Source organism: Heteronotia binoei, chromosome 12 (genome assembly GCF_032191835.1).
Source record: "Heteronotia binoei isolate CCM8104 ecotype False Entrance Well chromosome 12, APGP_CSIRO_Hbin_v1, whole genome shotgun sequence".
NCBI lineage: Eukaryota > Metazoa > Chordata > Lepidosauria > Squamata > Gekkonidae > Heteronotia > Heteronotia binoei.
In genome coordinates, this window is record NC_083234.1 from 42,706,263 (window position 1) to 42,727,419 (window position 21,157).

General features: G+C 43.5%; 1 protein-coding gene and 1 long non-coding RNA gene across 4 annotated transcripts in view; one reads left to right on the forward strand and one right to left on the reverse strand.

The window, feature by feature from the left end:
* LOC132580315 (uncharacterized) overlaps positions 1 to 14,182 on the forward strand; it is a 28,118-nt gene extending 13,936 nt beyond the window's left edge. The window contains exon 3 of the long non-coding RNA XR_009556046.1: positions 13,819 to 14,182. This is a non-coding gene — a long non-coding RNA (uncharacterized LOC132580315). The remainder of the gene's footprint in view (positions 1 to 13,818) is intronic.
* The window catches only part of BMP1 (bone morphogenetic protein 1), a 197,947-nt gene continuing 189,444 nt past the window's right edge, over positions 12,655 to 21,157 (reverse strand). For 2 of the 3 annotated variants that reach the window (XM_060251045.1, XM_060251044.1), the window contains 5 exons: positions 18,439 to 18,564; positions 16,788 to 16,915; positions 15,662 to 15,875; positions 14,240 to 14,490; positions 12,655 to 13,325 (listed from right to left, as the gene is read on the reverse strand). In XM_060251045.1, coding sequence (XP_060107028.1) covers positions 13,191 to 13,325; positions 14,240 to 14,490; positions 15,662 to 15,875; positions 16,788 to 16,915; positions 18,439 to 18,564 — 854 coding nt within the window. In that variant the 3' untranslated portion in view covers positions 12,655 to 13,190. Of the gene's footprint in view, positions 13,326 to 14,239; positions 14,491 to 15,661; positions 15,876 to 16,787; positions 16,916 to 18,438; positions 18,565 to 19,438; positions 19,882 to 21,157 lie in introns of those variants that run through there. The other variant, XM_060251046.1, reaches the window with a different exon arrangement.

Below are 21,157 nucleotides of genomic sequence, written 5' to 3' on the forward strand. Positions count from 1 at the left end.
AAAGATTATTTCAAAAATAAAAAGTGGCAGAGCAGTTTTAAAACTGGATCTTGGGGGAAAGCCAACAGGAGATGAAATGTCTCTGATTTGGGATGTCTCATCTCAAAGAGATGACAGGTTAGCTGTTACTTTTCTACAGGGCAATGGATTAGAGTTGTCCACTGAGATGGTAACAAACAGTATGAGCTGCCTGGCAAAGTCTCGAGGAAGCAAGAGGAAGGTTGTGGGCCTAACTTGCCTGGGAAATTATGGATACTAGAAGTGTCCAAGGTAAAATCGGGGAGTTTGAATGCTTAGTGTTGAGGGAAAATATAGACATTGTAGGTATTTCAGAAACTTGGTGGAATGAGGAGAATCAGTAGGACACAGTGATTCTTGGATATAAATTATATTGGAAAGATGGGGGGAAGGGTTGGAGGTGGGGTGGCACTGTATGTCAGAGAGGGTATACAATCCAGTAATTTTGAGAAGGTAAGAGAATTAGATTCGCTTCTAGAAATGCTTTGGGTCGAAATAGTGGGCCTAAAAGGAAGCTTAACTCTGGGTTTGTTATCTCCCACCAGATCAAAAAATAGAGAATGATTATAAGATGATGAAAGAGTTAAAGATAGCGGCTAGTAAAAACCATGTCATAATAGGTGATTGGGTCAATATGTGTTCAGGTTGGGAGAAAAAGATTGCGTTTCTAGAGACTCTCAATGACTGTGCTATGGAGCAGAACCTACCAGGGGAGAGGTGATCTGGATTTGGTCCTAAGTAATGCCCAAAACCTGGTGAGAGATGCTTGGGAGCAGCAAGCACAATATTGTTGATTTTACCATTGTATAAATAGGGAGTTGCCCAAAAATGTGATAATTTTGTTTTTAATAGAATACCTTATTTGCTTCAAGTGTGTGTGATAAGTTTAAATAAGCAAAAATTATAAGTTTAAGCTCAAATTATATTTCATAAATTTGGGTGCACTGGGCTTAAATTGAATCGTCATGATCATCATCAAAATTGGATTTATACCCTGTGCTTCACTTGGAATCTCAGAGCAGTTTACAATCTTGTTCTGTTCCTGTACTCCCAATAGACACCCTGTGAGGCTGAGAGAGTTCTGAGAGAACAGCTCTTGAGAGAACAGCTCTGCGAGAACTGTAGCTGACCCAAGGTCATCCAGCAACTGCATAGGTAGGAGTGAGAATTAGATCTGATTCTCCAGATTAGAGTCTGCCGCTCTTAAACACTACACTAAATCAGCTCTTTATTTAAAGAAGCTTTAATAAGTGTAGATACATTAGGTTTAAATTGAATGTTCATTTACTTGAATTCTGTCTTAATGGAGATTTCAGACATGGAAATATGGATAATACTTTTATTATTAAAGAAATAATGTCCATTCAAATTTTGTTAATACAATAGTACACCTGTTAACAATCCATTTCATATTGTACTGGAAGCAAATGCTTTTTATATTGCAAATGCAGAACTGACTGTATCCACGCAGACATACTGTGAAACAGTTTCACCTTTCTCTTTCCTAGATAGCTCTCATAACTGCTTGAAAGAAGAATGGCTCTGATTCCCCACTAGCCTTGTTCCGTTCTCGTTGCTCCTTTTCCCACTGGCACTTTTGCACGGTGAGTTGCCCTGCCTCTTTTCAAGTTCTCTCTGCGGCAGGCAGGATCCTCAGAAAACAGCTTTCTGCCTGCCATGGAGGGAACTTGAAAACAGGTGGGGCAACTCGCCATGCCGGAGCAGTTTGTGCAAAATCCAGCAGATGTGCCACAGGAAAAGGAGTGAGACCAGAACAAGGCTAGTGGGAATCGGTCTGGGTATTTAGTAAGCTGCCACTAAGAAAGCACCTATATACCCCTCTTACCTATATTCGTTCCTTAAGTCCTAGGCTCTTGCAAATGAATGGCGACAGATCCTGTCAGAGGTCCAGAGAGGCTGTTGAGGCCCTTAGCCATTAAAAAAATTTCCTAGTCTTGAGATCCCTTTGAGATTGATGTCAAATGGCCCTCGCTATGATTGGCTGTGAATGGGTTTTTTTTAAGAGGCAAGTCTGAGAAAAGGCATTGAGTTATTTATGACTGGCTCTTCTCCAAGGTGTACCTCGTGGGGGTTGGCAGAACCTGGAGTGATGAAACAGGTGTCTTTGTTGGAAAGGCAGGATCACTGTGTCCTGAAGTTCACTGACCACTTCGTCCAAGCCTGCAATGTCCTCCTGTTAAATACTGGGTTCAATAGGAGGTCAAATGCCAGGCATAGTAATCAGTTCTGTTTATCAGTGATTTCAACTAACATCCACTGACAAACAAAGGCCTCAATCTGGTTATATACACTTAAACTCTTCCTATTCCTCAAATCATTGGAGGGTTGGAACTGCATTCCTGCTTCCTATTGACTGCCAACAACTGCATGCCCAATCAGCAGGCAGATTCCAGAACCCTGGTGGTCTTTTGTTTAGGAACTCCAAGCTCCTCTAATTCTCCTGGAGAACAAGACCAGGCATGCCTATTTAGGAGCCACTACAGCAAAGCCAGTGCTGGCCCGAGGGCGCAAAGTGCCCTAGGCAGGCTTCCTGCCCGCTGCCCCCATCGCCATCCTGGCCCTCACAGTGCCACAATGCAGTGCCATGCTCTGCCGCCCTCTGTGCGACGAGGCTTGGCTTCCCCCGCCCCCTGCTGCCGCCCACCTTCCCTCCCCAGTGCTGCAATGCAGCTACGCTCTGTCACCCCCCCCCTCAGAGCATGCCGAGCTGCGCTGCGCAGAGGCTGGGCCCTACCAGCTTCAATGCGCCATCTAATGCTTTGAAGCCCACGCGGAAGAAGGCTTCTCCCCCCTCCTTCCTAGAACTGGAAGTGAGGAGGAGCAGGCTTCAAAGCATTAGATGGTGCATTGGCCACATGCGCAGGCTTCAAAGCATTAGATGGTGCATTGGCCACATTGAAGCCGGTAGGGCCCAGGTGTGGCGTGGTGCGCTCTGATGAAGGGGGCACGACGGAGTGCGGTTGCATTGCAGCACCGGGGAGGGACGGCGAGCGGTGGGGGGGGCCATTGGGGGGGAGGCAGGCAGGTAAACTAGGTGGTTGTTGTGGGCACCAGGAAGGGGGGAGCCTAATTTGGCGCCCCTTCCTCCTGGCATCCTAGACAACCGCCTAGTTTGCCTAGCGGGCGAGCCAGTCCTGAGCAAAGCATTAGGTGACGTCCTGAGATAACACCTCCCAAGAGACCTGCAAATGGAACATTTGGAGGCTTCAGAGATAACAAGAGGACTCTGAGCGACTTGGTAAAAGAAGCCTATGCTAAAAAAAGAAAATGAAAAGGTAAAGGTAGTCCTCTGTGCAAGCACAGAGTCATTATCAACCCATAGGGTGATCATGATGTTTTCTTGGGAGACTTTTTATGGTGTGGTTTGCCATTGCCTTCCCCAGTCAACTACACTTTACCCCCAAGCAAGCTGGGTACTCATTTTACCGACCTTGGAAGGCTGAGTCAACTTTGAGCTGGCTACCTGAACCCAACCTCCGCCAGGATCAAACTCAGGTTGTGAGCAGAGCTTGGACTGCAGCTTACCACTCTGCACCACGGGTGCTCCCTAGGCAAGTGCTATATGCCAGCATTTTGAATTCTGGAATCTGGATATATTCATCCCTTGCATGGTGATGGAGCTCCATTAATCATATGTAAAAAATTAATTTCCAGGTTTGAATTTGAATGGAAATTATAAATACATCTGACTTAAACCCATGCAATCTGATTTCAAATTTTTCTTTTTGCAAACTCCTATCTGCTGATAGCCTTATTCCCCCCCTTCTCCAGCCATAAAAACTCTCTAGTCTTTGTCAGGGGGATAGCAGTGTTCATCTCATGTTCTGTAAACTTCTCTTGTGACGGAACCGGCCCGATTCTGCCTTCAGACCCGGTCCCGTCAACTCCCTATTGAGTCCTGGAGGGAGCTATTTCTCCTCCGGCCACTTGGGCTCGCTGCCACCACCTGCTCAGTCTAGGGGTTCAGATTGAGAGGAACAGGACTCCCAATCCCCCCCTCCAGCTATGAGGCCAGGCCTCAAGGTCCTCTGCCACCCTGTACTTTGGTGTCACAGAGACCACAGCACTTCTTTGGGGAACCCCTGGAGGATTGGCACCTTACCCAACTGCATGCCTTCTCCCTTCCCCGGGGCCCCCTTCTTAAAGCAGCGTGGTCTAAAATGGTTGGGGATCTATGTGGTACAGAGTTTGACTGCCAGCATTCAAAACAGTAAAAAATATTTAATTAAAAGAGAAAAAGAAAAGAAAAGAAGAACAAAACAAAAACAGTTGCATGTAAAAGGTTAGCACAGCACAGCACCCGCACAGCAAACAGCATGACAAATAAAAGGTGGTTTTAAACGCATCCTACTGTCCCTGGTCTAAACGTGCCCTGCCTTGTGGATGACTTACGTGGTCTGACTGCCTGGGGTCCTCCTCATCCTGAGTAGACCTCTCCCACAATCAGGAGTCCACAGACTCACAACCTCTCCCTTCGGCCCGCTGCAAACTGCCCCTCTTCCTGCCTAACTCACATACCAAGAACAAAAGAACTTCCTGCCGCTCTAGGAGGCTTTCCCCCTAGAGCTGCTGGTTTGGCTCTGGAAGGGAGGGGGGGGACTGAAAGGAGGGCTAGGCCCCAAAGCCTGCTTAGCAGTTTCATGTTCCCTCCCAACTAAGATGGCGTTTCTCCACATCTCTCCTACTACTCCAATCTGCTTCATCAAGCGTTCTGCCTGCAGAGAGAAGACGGGGTTAAGGTCCCACTCTCACCCTGTGGCTGGATCAGTTAACTCAGCCCTTCATGATGGTCCTGCCTGGCTGCTGACTCACACCTGGAACTACTGGAATATGCACAGATCACAATAGGCTTAGCTGCAATACAACAAAACTCTACTTTCGTTCTTTCTTTTTAGTATATTTGGATGCTCTTCTATAGCAATATTTATGCTGCATTATTTCATTCCAGCAGGATGACTGGGTGGATTTGCTACCAGTTGCAGAGTATGGCTATAACAAGAGTGTGCATAGCTCCACCAAAGCTATCCCTTTCTGGATAGTCAATGCATATGAGGGGAAGCCTTTCCCTGGGGTGCTGGGGCAGGGAGGGGGCAACTTACTCTGTGGATTTCAATATATGGTGGGCTGGTTTATCAAAGTCCTGGGAGGTGATTCAGTCTAACTTACAGAAAGCTAAAAACGCTTATAAAGCACAATTTGACAAGCACCACCCCGGTGTGGGACCTGGAAGTGAGAGGTCGTGTGTTTGTGCCTAGCAAGAACTTGCCTAGTTTGCAGCCTTCCAGGAAACTGGGTTATAAATATTTGGGGCCCTTTTGTACTAAATGTGTAATTAACAAAGTGACTGTTGAACGGGACTTGCCTAAGACATTCAGTAACGTCCATGCAATTTTACATTGCAGTTTGTTCAAAGAGACCCTGGCAGCAACTCCTGGCATCCATGAACCAACGCTCCGGCTCCACTGATAGTGGGAAATCACTCTAAGGTCAAGCGAGGCACACTGTACTATCTTATTAAGTAGTTTCATTTCCCCTCCTCTCACAATGAATGGGTAAAAGCAGTTAATGTGAACATGTCTCACCTTGTACAACAGTTTCACAAGTGTTACCCTGACAAGTGTTCACAAGTGTTGCCCTGAGCCCGCCTTGGTGGGGTAGGGCGGGATATAAATCGAATAAATAATAATAACAAACTTGGGAGTGGGGGAGCTGGGGGGGGCAATATGTCAAGATCCCTTGTCATGAACTCTTTTTACATTCTTGTCGTGAACTCTCTTTTGCATTTTTCTCTGGTTTATGTTTCGGTTAAGCTGACCTGTGTAATTGGGAGGAGAGAAGCTCTGGCTTTGGCTTGCACAGTACTGTCTGTAACACATACATAATCTCAGCCCTACGGGGAAGGTCTGGGAAATCAAAGTCGCTTGGGCGCCGCTGTAGAGACTATCTAGCACCTGGATTGTGACACACAACTATGCATGTGAACCTGCTTTGGTGAGAAGAAATGCTTTGGGGAAAGGGTTTAAAGACCTGTCAGTTACCAGCTCAGACACAGAGAGTCATGTTACTGCTTCTGTCTATCAAATAAACTACCTTATCTGAACCAACAGAGAGGTTATTGAGGACTATTGCTAAGCTGACACTCCTTTTTTAATGGCAGCTTAATAAATACCCAGCCAATTTCTGAGAATGATATTCTTATCTCAAGAAGTTATGAGAGCTAGGTAGGAAAGAGAAAGGTGAAACTGTTTCACAGTATATCTGCATGGATACAGAGTCAGTTCTGCATTTGCAATATAAAAAGTGTTTGCTTCCAGTACAATATGAAATGGATTGTTAATATTTTAATGTTTTATTGCTCTATATTGTTTTATTGCTCTATATTGTAATTTTAAGGTTTTACTTGTTATTGTATGATTGTAGAATGTTGTTAGCCGCCCTGAGCCTGCCGTGGTGGGGGAGGGCGGGATATAAATGAAATAAATAAATAAATAATAAATAAATAAATAAATTGTTAAGAGGTGTTCTACTGTATTAACAAAATTTGAATGGGCATTATTTCTTTAATGATAAAGGTAATATCTTATATTTCCATGTTTGAAATTTCCATTAAGACAGAATTCAAGTAAATGAACATTCAGTTTAAACTTAATGTATCAATACTTATTAAAGCTTTAAATAAAGAGCCGGTTCAGTGTAGTGCTTAAGAGCGGCAGACTCTAATCTAGAGAATCAGGTCTGATTCCCCACTCCTGCACATGCAGTTGCTGGATGACCTTGGGTCAGCCACAGTTCTCGCAGAGCTGTTCTCTCAAGAGCAGTTCTCTCAGAACTCTCTCAGCCTCACAGGGTGTCTATTGGGAGTACAGGATGAGAACAAGATTGTAAACTGCTCTGAGATTCCAAGTGAAGCACGGAGTATAAACCCAATTTTGATGATGATCATGACGATTCAATTTAAACTCAGTGCACCCAAATTTATGAAATATAATTTGAGCTTAAATTTATAATTTTTGCATATAAGCTCATTTAAACTTATCACACACACTTGAAGCAAAAAGGGTCATTCTATTAAAACCAAAATTATCACATTTTAAATTGTTGCCTATCAGCAGCTCCAATAAAAAGGAACTGGGCTTTTGAATCACATCAGTGTGGTTCAAAAAAAAATTTAAAAAGCAAAATAATGAAGTAAATAAATAATTGGTAGCATTACAGAAACATAATCCTGCTTCTTTTGCTGCTTACTTCAGGCTGTAAGCAGTCAAGCTATACCAGCTGCAGTATACAAGTCACATTTATATGTTAAGATTGTGGCAGCTTTCTTTAAACACTCTCTGGAGTCTCTTGTGAAGAATGCTCCTTTTTGACACAAACAAAAAAACAAGTGGGGAAAAAAGAAAGACTGGCAACGAAGGGGAGGGCGAGACTGAATTAATTTCTTCATGCTGCAGGTGTTTTGCTTTATGGTCCCCCTGGCTGTGGCAAAGCCCTTCTTGCCAACACCCAGGCATCCAGATGCAACTTCATAAACCTGCAAGCATCTACCCTGACCGATAAATAGTACGGAGTCACAGCTCACAGCTGCAGTTTTCTCCTTGGCAACCGAGATCCAACCCTGCATCATTTTCATAGTCGAAATAGGCAACTTCTACACCTCTGCCTGCTTTTCTCTTTCCCAGTTATAGTTATATATATATTAATAGTTAACAAGGGAAAAAGTCAGATATTTAGAGAAATGGAACATGTGAGTGAAGGGAGCTGCAGCCTCCTCTGGCTAGCTTCTTGCCTTACCATAATCTCTCTTCACAGGCACTTTTTTACATCCCAGCTTAGTTCTGGGAGCAGAATTTGACTATGGAGGAAAGTACCTGAGGGGACAGATTATCATGAATGAAGACAGGCTTGGTTTACGGAGTTATTTACCTTGACTTTTTCTAGGCCCGCCTGCCCACCTTCCTCCCAGGTCATGGCTTTTCTGCACCTGTTCTTTTCTTGGTCATGTGCCTGTATTGCATCAGGTTTTTTTTTCTCCTTTTCCACAAGTGCTTTGCTCCCTCTAGTGGTCACTCTGATATTTCATCACTGTATTCCAATTTATTTGTGAGCATTTTGAAAACAAAAAAACCCAGCTGCCCCCAATGTGATTGGGACAGACCCAAATTTAATCACACATGCATTATCTTTGTACTAGATATTAATGTGTAATTTAAGGGTGCCAGTTATTTATCAGATTACAGTGCAGTGCTGTGTTCTTCCTTGTACTGGGGTATTGCTCAGGGACTTCCAAGAAGAGCCATTGTTGCAAAAAGAATACAGTGCAAGAGCAGTGTTAGTTTGATCAAGTGAAACACCCCAAACACACAGTTTCAAAAAGCACAAGTTTGCACCAAGCATTTTCCTTGTAAAAACACAAACACCTCAGCTGTACAAAAAACTACAGTGATCATTTTGCCTTCAGACCTTCTTTTCCCCAGCATTCCCCTCTAGCTGCCCGAGGTTGACTCCACCCACCCGTGAGAGTAGCAAGAGGGAGGGAGGCTGGAGGGGGGAATGGGAGCTGGGAAGGTGGGATTTCTACCCACGAGAAACTCATCACATCTTGGATTTGACAGGAGGGAGCCCCTTATTTCTCTTGACAGCTAGCACTTGTTTATTAGAGAATTTAAAAGACCCTCAAGGAAGAACAGGCAGTCTTGGATCTTTTCCTGCCATGAAACTTGACAACCAGCTTTTGTTGCTTTTGTCGTCTTGTTGCAGCTAGCCTTTTCTGATGAGCTCTGGTCCTCATTCAAGGCACATTCCTCTATTAAAGTCTCATCTTCTTCATCCCCAGAATCCTCATCCTGTAGCCCCGATGACTGCTCTGGTCTTTGACATTCCTCACTCATCAACTCAGTGCTGCTTTCTTTCCAGGAGCAAGGAACTTGGAGAGCAGTACCCTTGCATTTCTTTTTCTTGCACTGCTGAGACCCGCTTTCTAGCTCTGCAAAATCTTCATCATCCAGAAATATATTTAGAGGTGCATCAAGGTGGATGTTTATAGGGATCATTCTGCTATTCTTCTGGTGGGGCTGTGGAGGTGGACAAGCACAGTTGCACTGCATTGTCATTTGGCATTTAGCTGTTTTTCTTCCAGGATTTGATTTTCTTTTTCCTGAACTGTTCACTTTTCGGGAAGTGTTGCAACTCCGCTTACAAGGGCTGATACAAGCAGTACTGTCTTCGCTTGTGTCTAGAGAAACTGAAAAATCTGAGTGCTCATCACAATCATTCTCTTCTTCCTTTGATCTTCCTCTCTTCCTGCTGCAAGACACTGATGGAATTGGGCAATCACGTAATTTCTCACCTTGGGCTTTATATGTAACATTACATGTACAATTACATTTCTCAGGGCTCTTCTGTCTCCATTGAGACTTGTGGCAATTGACTCGTAGTGGATTACGGTAACTTTGTGTTATGAACTCTGCCATGGAATAGGTAACTCCAGCCTTTTTGGAAAGTTGTCTAGGAGTGTAGCCCAATTTCTGCCATCTTTCCTTGCCCATTTCCTTGTACTCCTACTGCTGGTCAATTAGCCCATCTTCATGCTACCTTTACTTCCCATCTCCTGCAATGGTTCATATGACATCAGTAACTACAGAGTTGATGTCATAAGCAGTTATATCTTAGGCAGTTTTCATGAGTGTCATCTAGGTTTTTTTTTAAACCAAAGTTGTGGTCTCATCCTGTAAAACAGAGGACTCATGGGATTCTTAATGTGGGAAGAATCCTTCACTGTCCTCAGTACTACCACGGTTCATCTAAAACCAGGTTCAGAACTACCACAGTTCATCGAGAGCCAGGTGATTCAAGAGACCACATGAAGTGCAGGTACCAACTCAATCTAATACATGGATATTTGAAACATCCTTACTTCACCTTTGTTGTGTACAGAAGGAAATACATTCATCTGAGAATGGGGAAGACTTCCAGGATGGAACCACTGCCTTAGCCAGTCAACAATAGTGTGGTCCTAATCATGTTTGGAAGAGCTTCTTTCTTTCATGACAATACATATCCAAGTGTACCTAACATACACACTGGGTACAATACAGCAAATGGTATGTGGGACTTCCCTGCTCCCTGCTGAGGTTCTGGATAGATGCTTGCTGAGAAAACTGTCTTGAAAGTGAATGTTCAATGGGAAAACAGTGGGTTGGGGGCAAGTGAAGTTTCTCTGTTGCTGTTCATAGTAGAGATCTGGGTTTCCAGTCCTGGCTCACTGCAGAAAGTATCATCTTGGCGTGTGTTATGATTAAGTCCTTGAGACTAGTAGTCCATTCCTGAGATTTCTTACCCAGAAAAAGTCCCACTGACCTGAACGGCACTTGCTCCCAGGTACATGTGTACAGTAGGCCATCAGCATTTGTGGATTTGTAATTTGTGGTGTTACTTATTTGTAGTCTGTGATGAGCCTTTGTGACATGGTCTCCAAATGATTTTTACTTCCTCCACAACACCATCATGATCATTACATCCTTAAATTTGTTAGAAATTTGTTGGGGGGTTTTATTACTGAGAGGCAGCAGGCTTCCCAGTATTTGCAGATTTCACCACTGACAATGATCATGAGAACGGATCCATAAATGGCAAGGGGAGGGTCTACCTATAGGACCGTGGCCATAGTCCCTTGTTAATAACCTTTGCTGGATGGTACCGTGGTTAAAAGAGAAGGAAATGCCTCTTTCCTAAACATTTCTTGCATAGGCTCCTAATAGTCAGATGTGCAACTAGAGCTGATCTTGGTAATTGATGAGAGAGCTTATTTTGGATTGAAGTGACACTGGTCTGTTGTATTCAGGCTATATTTGACTCCTTGAAAAGCCTGTTATTCATGTTTAAATTTATCTGTAATAAGCAGGGCTTTTTTTGTAGCAGGAACTACTTTGCATATTAGACCACACCCCCTTACAGTAGGCCCTGTAAACTCTTGAAGGTTTGGCTACATAATAGGGGTGTGGCCTAATATGCAAATAAGTTCCTACTACCCAAAAAGCCCTGGTAGTAAGTGGGCATTAAATTCATCTATGAGCGCACAGAGTCACAGCCTAGAACATGCACAACTGTCTGACATGGTGTAGAGCAATGACATTCAATGAAAAAGGAAAGGAAAAAGCGGCCCAAACACTGGAGGCCGCAGAGAAGTTGAGAAGGCTACACAGAAGGGGCCAACATTAGGCAGGAGGCACAAGTGGAGGAAAATGAAGCATCTAAACTTAGGTCACTTATGCAAGGGTTGGATGCTATCAGGAAGTGGGTTTTCCCCTTGGTTATCCACAGCATCATGGTGCTGCTGTACACCTCCGCGGTTTCCCCATCTTTCTTGGGATCTCTCCTAAACCTGCTTTGCTGTCATATTTTGGGAAAGACTTAAGCAAAGCCAGGAGGGCACCCATGTAGAGAATAAAGTCCAGATTTTTTCTAGTTCCACCCACATCAGTGCAGTTTTTTGTGCTCCAACTCTTCTATGGTAGCCATTTCCCCTCTCCTCTTAGAGTTTTTTAAAAAAGACAACTGTAATTGATATATCATTATAATTTTATTAGGGTTTGTAGAATCTTTCGGGCTCAAGTGCCGTGTTCTACTGAAGAAAGTTTTCCTTCCAGACGTTTCATTCTCAGCTGCGGAGAACATCCTCAGTGGCGTTGCAGTGGCCCCACTCAATGCACAGCAGCCAAGAAGGTCAGAGCGCCTGCTCCGGCTGCAATGCCACTGAGGATGTTCTCTGCAGCTGAGAATGAAACGTCTGGAAGGAAAACTTTCTCCAGTAGAACACGGCACTTGAGCCCGAAAGATTCTACAAACCCTAATGATGTTACCAGCCGTGAGAACCTGAAATCTTTGATTATAATTTTAGATTAATGTTGGGCCCTTGTTTTTTTTAAAATACTGCTTCATGAAATGAATGAGAAAGAGGAGTGTAATGTGAACATCCATATATATTGGTAGGATAGAAGGTTTTTTTGTTTTGGCCATGCATATGGTTGTCTAGAATTATATAGGATTCTGTTACTGTTAGGTTTAGCAGAAAAAGCAATTGATCATCATCTAAAAGAAGTGTATCTACCAAGGATTAATGTCAAGGAACCCAAACAAATAGCCAATTAATGTCACAGGAAGTATGAGAGCTCATGGGAAGCAGCAACTGAGCCAATAAGGGAAGAGCTCACCCACATCATAAGCTGCAAGTGAATGGCAGGCGCTGTGAATGGTAAACCAGTCAAAAAGAGAAACAGCCACAGAAACATGAGTACAGGAATGGCTAAGAATTAGCCCTCTGAAATGGCCTTGGAAAAACCTAGTAGCAATGCTGCCCAATGAACCTGGGAAAGTATAGTCTTAACAATCATAAGCAAGTTACAGTGAGATACAGCACTTTCCCTTTTTTTAGATCTGGACTCTGCAAGCAGGGAATGCAGGTTTTGCTTTTGTTCCAATTCAAAATTTAATTTAATTTTTTTAAAAAGTTAAAGAATGAGTAAGAAGTTTTTGAAGTTACATTTTTCTTGGGAATGGAAGAATGAAAAAAACCGCACTCACAAATGATAAAGGGTTAAAAACGCTGATGGGCATCTCTTTAGAAGTACAAGAAAGTGTGTTTATTACATCATTACAACAGACAGACAGCTTCTGCAAGCATGGCAGTCTCTCCACTGCATTTGGGTCTGGTCATTCAAGATATCTGAGCTGGTCAATCTGTTTTATGAAATTTATAAAGGAAAACATCTGCCATAGATTGGATTTCCCAGCATTATTTTCAATTATAACCACCGGGGGGGGGGGGGCGAGGGGGGGGGAGCAACGCAAACAAAAAAAATGTAAATGGAAGCCGTGAAGTGGTTAGTCCTGGAGACACTCTGCTCAAGAAATAAAGAGGCACAGATATTTTAAATGAAAGGATTCCCCCGAGCCCAGTCCACATGAGCGGCTGGCAGCACCTTTGTTTCTGTGTGAGTGTTTCACACTCTGAGGTGTACTGTGTATTTCTCCTTCCAGTCTATTTGAATTTTCTCTCCATGGGTGTCTTTTTTTTGTTGTTTTCAGCAGCCAAGACCTGTCCCTCCATTGCTAAAAGGCCTGTTGTCTGCTGAAGGGGGTTGGGCAGCTGGGCATCATTTCCGTGTGTGCAGCGTGTCCTGGAATTTGGTACTAGTGTAACGTAGGTGGAAGCCCTTCTTGTTGATGGTGTCATCAGAGTGGAATCGTACCATCACTGAGTCGCCAGCAGAATAGACCTCTTCAGGAGGCTAGCAGGTGAAAAGAGTAGAGAGAGACAGAGGCTGTGTTAAGGCAAATGAGAAAACAGGGTTTCTTTGTAACTTTAACAGTAAGACCTAACTTCTTTGGCATAGGAAAGGAAAGGTCCCCTGTGCAAGCACCAGTCGTTTCTTACTCTGGGGTGATGTTGCTTTCACAATGTTTTCACAGCAGACTTTTTACAGGGTGGTTTGCCATTGCCTTCCCCAGTCATCTACACTTCCCCCCCAGCAAGCTGGGTACTCATTTTACTGACCTCGGAAGGATAGAAGGCTGAGTCAACCTTGAGCCAGCTACCTGAAAACTCAGCTTCCACCGAGGATCGAACTCAGGTCGTGAGCAGAGCTTAGGACTGCAGTAATGCAGCTTTAACACTCTGCACCTAACTTCTTTAGTATAAGGCTAGGCTTATGATTCATCTGCACCTAAAATTGAAATCTTGTGCTAAAGATTGTGTTACTCATGCTATGTTTTACACCCTAGGCAAAGAGGATTTGTGGGAGTGGTAAAGTCACCCATATGCAAAGAACAGTGCGCAGAGAAGGAGCTGCTGCTTTTGTTCCATTCTACTTGCCTTGGCCTCATCGTGAACCTTCCCACCTAAAGTGACTTAGAGGCTGTGTGCTTAAATTCACAACCATTCCAGCTTCAGTTGCATGTATCATTGGTACTGTAAATAGCAGCATCTGTGAATTTTAAAAGTCCTGTCATTGCTACATTACTTGAGGACTACAAGGCTATAAGCCTGCAACACGTGCAGATGAGACCATGCTGCATCACGGTATTTCAGCAAACATACGGTGTGATCCACAGCAAGCTGGGTGTATTTAAACTGAAATCAATGGTATCTAAGTGTTTAATTATGTTTCTGTAATGACCAGGAATGCAGAAATAAGCAGCTTACCCCAGAGCCACAGTAGCGTCCCAGGCGCGGGGCTGTGCCATCATAGCCGTCAAACAACTCCATGTAGTCATAGCCGCAGTCTGCTTCTTCCTCAATCTCAAACGTTTGGAAGATGAGTTCTACTCCATATCCCTCCTCAGCCACAATTACCCATTCACAGTCTGAACCCCCAGGGTAGTTGTTGTCTCCAAACTGGGCATGTGAATAGAGATCCTTGGTTTTCACTTCAGCTCGCATCTGGCCACCACATTCTGGAAGTCAGAGTACACACGCATAATCACATCTCTGGATTTACCAAAAGGAAGGCCACCCAATCAAAAATAAGCTCTCTTAATACAGGTGAGCCAATGACTTTCAGTCTTGCCCCATGAACAGCCGAATTTTGCTAGTCACCTCATGACCACTTTCATAATGGGAAAAACAACAGAGAAATTGACTGGCTATGACTTCTGTAGCATTTGTTAAGTGTACACGCAGTAAAGTAAATCCATGTAACCATCTGACAAACAGTGGGGGAAAGCAGGTGTAGAAAATCTTTAATATGTGCCTGCTTATACTGCAACACATGAAACAGTGCAGAAAGAGTAACTTTTGCCTAATATGTGTATGGGTATTTATCATGAGGGGAAAACAGGTCTATACGGAATGAAATTTGGAGGTGGAAGAATCCAGGGCATTTAATATGAGCCTAGTTTGTGTATATATATATTTTTAAAGAACACATTTCACTTTCTGGTAACCGTCTAGCCCCAGCTGAGAATAAATTTAAAATTTAAACAATTAAGTATAATAAAATGCAAAACAATAAAACATAGCCAGCAGATTAAGAGAATAAACCAGTGACCATGTGAACTGATAAAGTACAGTCAACATAAGCCAAATCCGACCACTATCAGAACAGTAACATCACCAAAACCATCAACAAGTTAAATTCATGTGCCCACTGAAATTTTTCTGAATGTTAGCTGAGCTGGGGCCAGATGTGTTTTACAAGACACAGAATTCCAGAGTCTCAGTTCTGCCACTGAGAAAGCCTTATCACTTGTAACTTCCCACTCACTTCTAAGGGTGGCAGAATATGGAGCAAAGCTTCTCTCAGTCACCTAAATGAATGGGCAGACTCATGAAGCACTCTTGTCCCAAAGAGTTTAGCAGTTTAAAGGTCAAAGGAGATCTTTGAACTAGGCCTGAAAATAAACTGTGAAACTGAATTAACACCAGAGTAGTGGTCAAACCAGCTTGTTTGTCAACAGCTGGGGGCAGCCACATTCTGGACCAGCTGCAGTTTCTAAGAATTTTTCAAAAGGTAGCTTGACATGGAGGACATTACAGTTAAGAGTCATCAAAGTATGTGCAACTGTGGTCAATTATCTCACTCACAAATACAGCTGTGGTTTGGACCCATGAATGAATCAACATTACCTGATGTATAGGCTGCCTCAAAGCCTTTTTTCTGGACAGAGTTATCTGAGAAGAACCTGAGGAACATCCTGTTACTGGAGGAGATTATAGGATCTGGTTCTTTAGTTCCACACAACCGTCCCAAGACGGGAGCTTTGGCATCTTTTCCATTGTAAACCTCCAGGTGGTCATAGGTGCATTCTTGATGGCCTTCAATGTCCAACTCCCTGATGGTCTGGAAAACAAATGTTCCATGACTCTGGCCAGGTACTACTAGAGCATAGGCCAGGATTCAGCTTCTGAAAGGGACTGTCAGCTGGCTTATGGTTACGTCACTGTTTCATGCCCATATGCCCTCCCATCTCTGCAGACGTCAACTAGAGGACTAAAGCATATTCCTTACATGCCAGATGTTGCCCTAGAGATGTGGATCCTTATAAGCATCAAATGCTCACCAGAGGCAGTAATGCAGAGGAATATTTCAGGAGTTATGCTCTTTTTCTCCCCTCCACAGAGCTACTGAGTCAGGTCACACTAAAGTCTGATTTCAATATTACTTGAATACCACGGTTCCCTCTGTCACAGGGTTCCCACATTGCTCCAGTAACATACAAAGCTTCTGTCCCCTGTAGCAGGTTATGACACATGCATGTGACTTCTGGATTTCACTGTCAGAATGTGTAACCAGTACCCTAACCATCTGGGAGGGAATTTACATAACGTTGGAGTAGTGTAGGAACAACTGTAAAGACGGGGGCAACCATATTATTTAGATAATGCTGAAACTGAGCCTCAGTTCATCTCTTCTGCTTATAGAGCCGTGTTTCAAGTTCTTTTCTGCTCTTAAGTCAGTTCTGAAATAACAAGCCATCATAGGGATGAGGGTCAATCTTAACTTATCTAGCTCAGTTACTAAGGAGCCAAGACAGACCTTTCATTTAAATACAGGGTTGAACCACACAGACTCATTCCATTAAAGGTGGCACTTCCCCACTGATTCAAGGAGCCTGCCCCTGCCTCTTGTGACTGGGAGAGAGGTCCCTTGAATCAGGGGAAAGAACTGCTGCTGATAGCATGGATCTACAAGATCCAGGCCAGAGTGGTACCTTGTAACAGAAGCACTAATTTTTATGTTCCTATATATTACCAGTTTGACGCGGTGTCCCGGTGTGGTGGTTATTGCCCAGGTGCATTCTTTCTTATTAGGGTATTTATCAGGCCAGTTTGGGCTGGTGATGGTTGCACTGATGGAAGTCAACTTGTGATCACAGCCAGCTGCAATAAGAATCATAAATAGATGCCAAAAGGCTTATGTTCTAAATCTACATATACTGATTAATCTTAAAAATACAAGACCCAAATCCAACGACACAAATGAGGCACAGCTCCAACTCCCCAGTCCCATTCTTCTTTAATTCCCCTTTAAACTGGTTAACCATCCAGATCCCCTCCCAATATTCTTTCTCTGCACTTAAAAAAAAAATAAAAATCCCAAGCTGCCTCTCATCTATGCATGTCTAGAACTCTTCTTCCAAGCATGCCAGCCCTGTTCCCCAACCATCAGGTGAAATGAGCACAGCTCTGAGAGCAAAGAAAGCAAAAAATCAAAAGGGGAGGGGGGGGGGGGAGAAACAGGAAGCTTCTGTCCAATCAATAGCCACCCAATGTGATAGCCAATCCAGCCTACCTCCACTATACCACTCTCCAGGTTCCTCTACCTAGCAACTATTGCAGGTGCAATGGTAATTTTTCTCTCTCACACAAAATACTAGAACTTGAGGGCATCCAATGAAGCTGATGGTCAGTAGGTTCAGGACAGATAAAATAAAGTACTATTTTACACAGAGAGTGATTAAAATGTGGAATTCACTGCCAGGGAATGTAGTTGGCCACAAGAATAAATGGCTTTAAAGGGGGATTAAGGGAATTAGATAGATTCAAGGAGGATATGTCAATCATGATGACTGAGGGGACCTTTCACATTCAGAGGCACTAATCCTCTGAATCCCAGAGCCAGGAGGCAACATCAGGGGAAGACCTTGGCCTCTATGCCCTGTCGTTGGCCATCCAGAGGAACTGGTTCACCACTGTGTGAGGCAGGATGCTGGACTAGATGGACTGCTGGTCTAATCCAGCAGGATTCTTATGTTCTTAATTTCCACCCTCAGTGTGAAACCTTCTTGTACTCCTGTGCTGGAGCTTCAAAGCCTAGGCCTCCCCCACATGCCATGATTAAGAAGAAAAAAGAGACAGCAATCAGCTGAATTTCTCCCCTTAAGATGGTTGTTCAGTATGCTGGGTGTTTCTATCTATTGAGTCAAAATTAGAATGGAGGTGAAGGGGTGGCGGCCCTGAGGGCATTATGAATTTATGGTTGAGAACTATCTAATTATTGATCAGCAGATAAAAGCCCAACATATTACCTACTGAACCACACTTGCTGTCATGATTTCAATGAGTTTCAGATGAAAATAGCTCCTTTTTTCTATTTTATGAGAGTGTAGCTTTCCCCAGGGAAGCATAGAATACGCGCATGAACAAATCTCTTCCCTGTGGTTTCAGGACTGGAATATCCTATTCAAGCACTCAAGAATTTAAAGATCATATATTTCCCTACCTTAGAGGCTGCCTGTTCTAGGTACAAAACAGCTGTGTTCTCACAGTGTGATTTTCTAGTGAAACAATGGAATCACAAGCATGATTGCTTGACCAAAACAATCTTCTGAGCATACTGATTACAGGATTGGCATCTGGAGAGCTACAAAAAGGGGCCCTTTCAAGATCATCTGATAACGCACCTTCTTTGCAATCATGCTTGTTGTCATGCAGCACAAAGCCACTGCGGCACTGGCACTCATAGCTGCCGAAAGTGTTCAGGCACTCATGTTGGCATCCACCATTATCCTTCGAACATTCATCTTTGTCTAAGAGAGAAGCATCAGTTGCTTAGCAGGATGATCCCTTCTGAGCCACACTGAACATCAGTTACATGGTTATTGCAGGCAACAAGGTGACATTTGAACTGGCAGACTAATTTGGAGACCAGCAATTTCACCACAGTGTAAGAAGGCCCATGGCATGATTTGTGTGGGATTAAGGCCTTCTTAAATGATATGAAACCCCCATTCAGTAGGGAAAATGAAAGAGTTTATGCAATCAACCAAATAAACAGGTGAAACATTTTTTCCTGGACTATACCACTTGGGCTGGAATCATATTTGACCCCTCCTGCACATGTGAAACTAGCATGCCAAGAAAAGTTCACCCTAGTGTTCTCCCTGGTGTGCTATTTTCCCAGTGCAGGAGAGGGGTTTTCCCCCTTCCCATGCAACAACATTCCATTGTGCAATCTGCACCCTCTCACTTGAAGTGGTTCAGCCTAGCAAAAGCTTTTCTATTTGATTCCCATGATTGCATAAGCCAGTTTTTGGAACACTGTGTTAATTGAGGGCTACTTTAGTGACCAAATAATATAGTTCTTAACAGAGGTTATAGGCTGCCTTGGCTGTTCTCAGGACTTTTAATTTTCCATATAAAAAGAAGCTAACCAAAGTGACAAGCCACTTTTTATGCTCAGTAGCATCCCAATTTACTGGCTTGCTTCTGGGTCAGTTTTCCATACTGGGATTCAAGGATGCAGACAGCAAGAGGAGAACCAAGGTATGCCCAGAAATTCTACCTAAAGTCCTTTCTTTGTGCAACTGAAATCAAACAGCACATGTATAGAATGGGTGTAACCATTACCTGCTTACTGAAAAGATGCGTAAGAACAAACAGACACACGAACAACAAAGAGGATGCAAGAAAGAGACCAGGACATGGTGTCCCTCTTTACTTATAAACAGAAAATGTCACAGACACAATAAAAATGCAAAACAAGGTCAGCTGGTTAATGACAAACCAGAGAAATCTAAAAAACCAATTAGGAATTAAAAATAATAATAATAATAAAAAAAATGCCCCAACGATTAGTTCAGTCAAGTAAAGGCTCTGAAAATCTGTTGGGGGAGGTAATGAACAGGCTGGTCTCTTGATGACAAAAGCTCCACGCTTAAGGCAGATTACAAGAGAGAAGGTACTCTCTGTCCTGGAAGAATGATTCGTGAATTGAATCCTTTGGAGGTGCTGCAGAGTTCCTGAGATACAAACTCAAGGGTAGCCAAGTTCAGGAGGGGGCTTTGTGCGTTTCTTCGGGCGGAATTTCAAGGACGGAAGTCGTATTTTTGGCAACTGCTTCCTTTCTGAAATGAGAGATATAAAGAGATGGAGAAAGGGGGAGAACAAATAATTCCACCTTTACTGCAAGGAAAAGGGTGGGGGAAAATAAAGTTAATTTAAACAAAACAGGTGGAGGAGCATGCAGTGAGAGAGGCCATACTCTTAAAGTACATACCACAAACAGCCAAATAAAGAAGAAGCTGAGATACAGAAAAGGAACACAGCTACAGGAGACAGACTGCATAAAAAGGAGAAGCAGTAAACTCTAGTAGAAGTCAGGGCTGTGGACCTTGTTTGCTGATTCCAGATAAAACACAGTTCTGACACTTTCAGCTGAGCTTCAGCCCAGGCAGTCTTGCTAAGTGGATGACTCTGCCTAACTGTTCAGAGCAGAAATGCTCTCAGAATCTTGGAAAGATGCATCCCAAAGTTCAAGAAAGCTCTTGAACTTGGAGTCTTGGGGAAAGGAACTGAAATAACTAGTAACATCAGAGGCTGAACCTAGCCAAGAGAACTGGAATTTCAGGGTTCTAGATTGATGGTCCCCCCCCCCCATTCATCTTCTACAGAATAACATCATGAGAACCCTCTGGCAGACCTGATCAGGAGGAAAGGCAGGGAGTGTTCACAAGGACCCCATGTAAGGGATGCAGTCTAGTGGCAATGAGCTTGAGAACCGGAAGGATCAAGGCTTTGGTTCCTCCCCCAAATGGAGCAAGCCAGTGCATAATCTGTACCAACTGTCTCTGAGGAAGCTCATACTTTGAATGAAACTCTGTTGGTCTTAAAGATGTCACTGGACTCAGACTTTGATCTGTTGCTTCAGACCAACATGGCTACCCACCTGAATCTAACATTTCATTAGACATTCTGGAGCTAATAGTTGCTTGTGCAACCACACAAGGTAAAGTCTGAAGGCAAATAATAGTGACTTCACTGAACCTAGCAGATTTGAGTTTGGCTGTAGGACATGTAGGATATATATGGAATAGCAAATAAAGCAGCTAGAAGAACCCATGAAACTGTTCTCAGTCTTGATGTTTACAGGAGACACTTCACAGACATAAACATATCTATCATTCCAACTTTCCAGGGGGGAGGGGAGGGGAAGTTGGCCTGAACCATGTTCTTCAAAACCACCTGTTTTGCCTAGAACGTACACTTGGGCCTACCAACAAGCCTTCTATTATGCCTGAAATCCTGTAGCAGGGCAAGTCAAATCCTTCCTTCTCTTGTCAGTCAAACTGCCTTAGCATTGCACAGGGATCTTGAGTTGTTCTTGCAAGACAGAAGAAATGG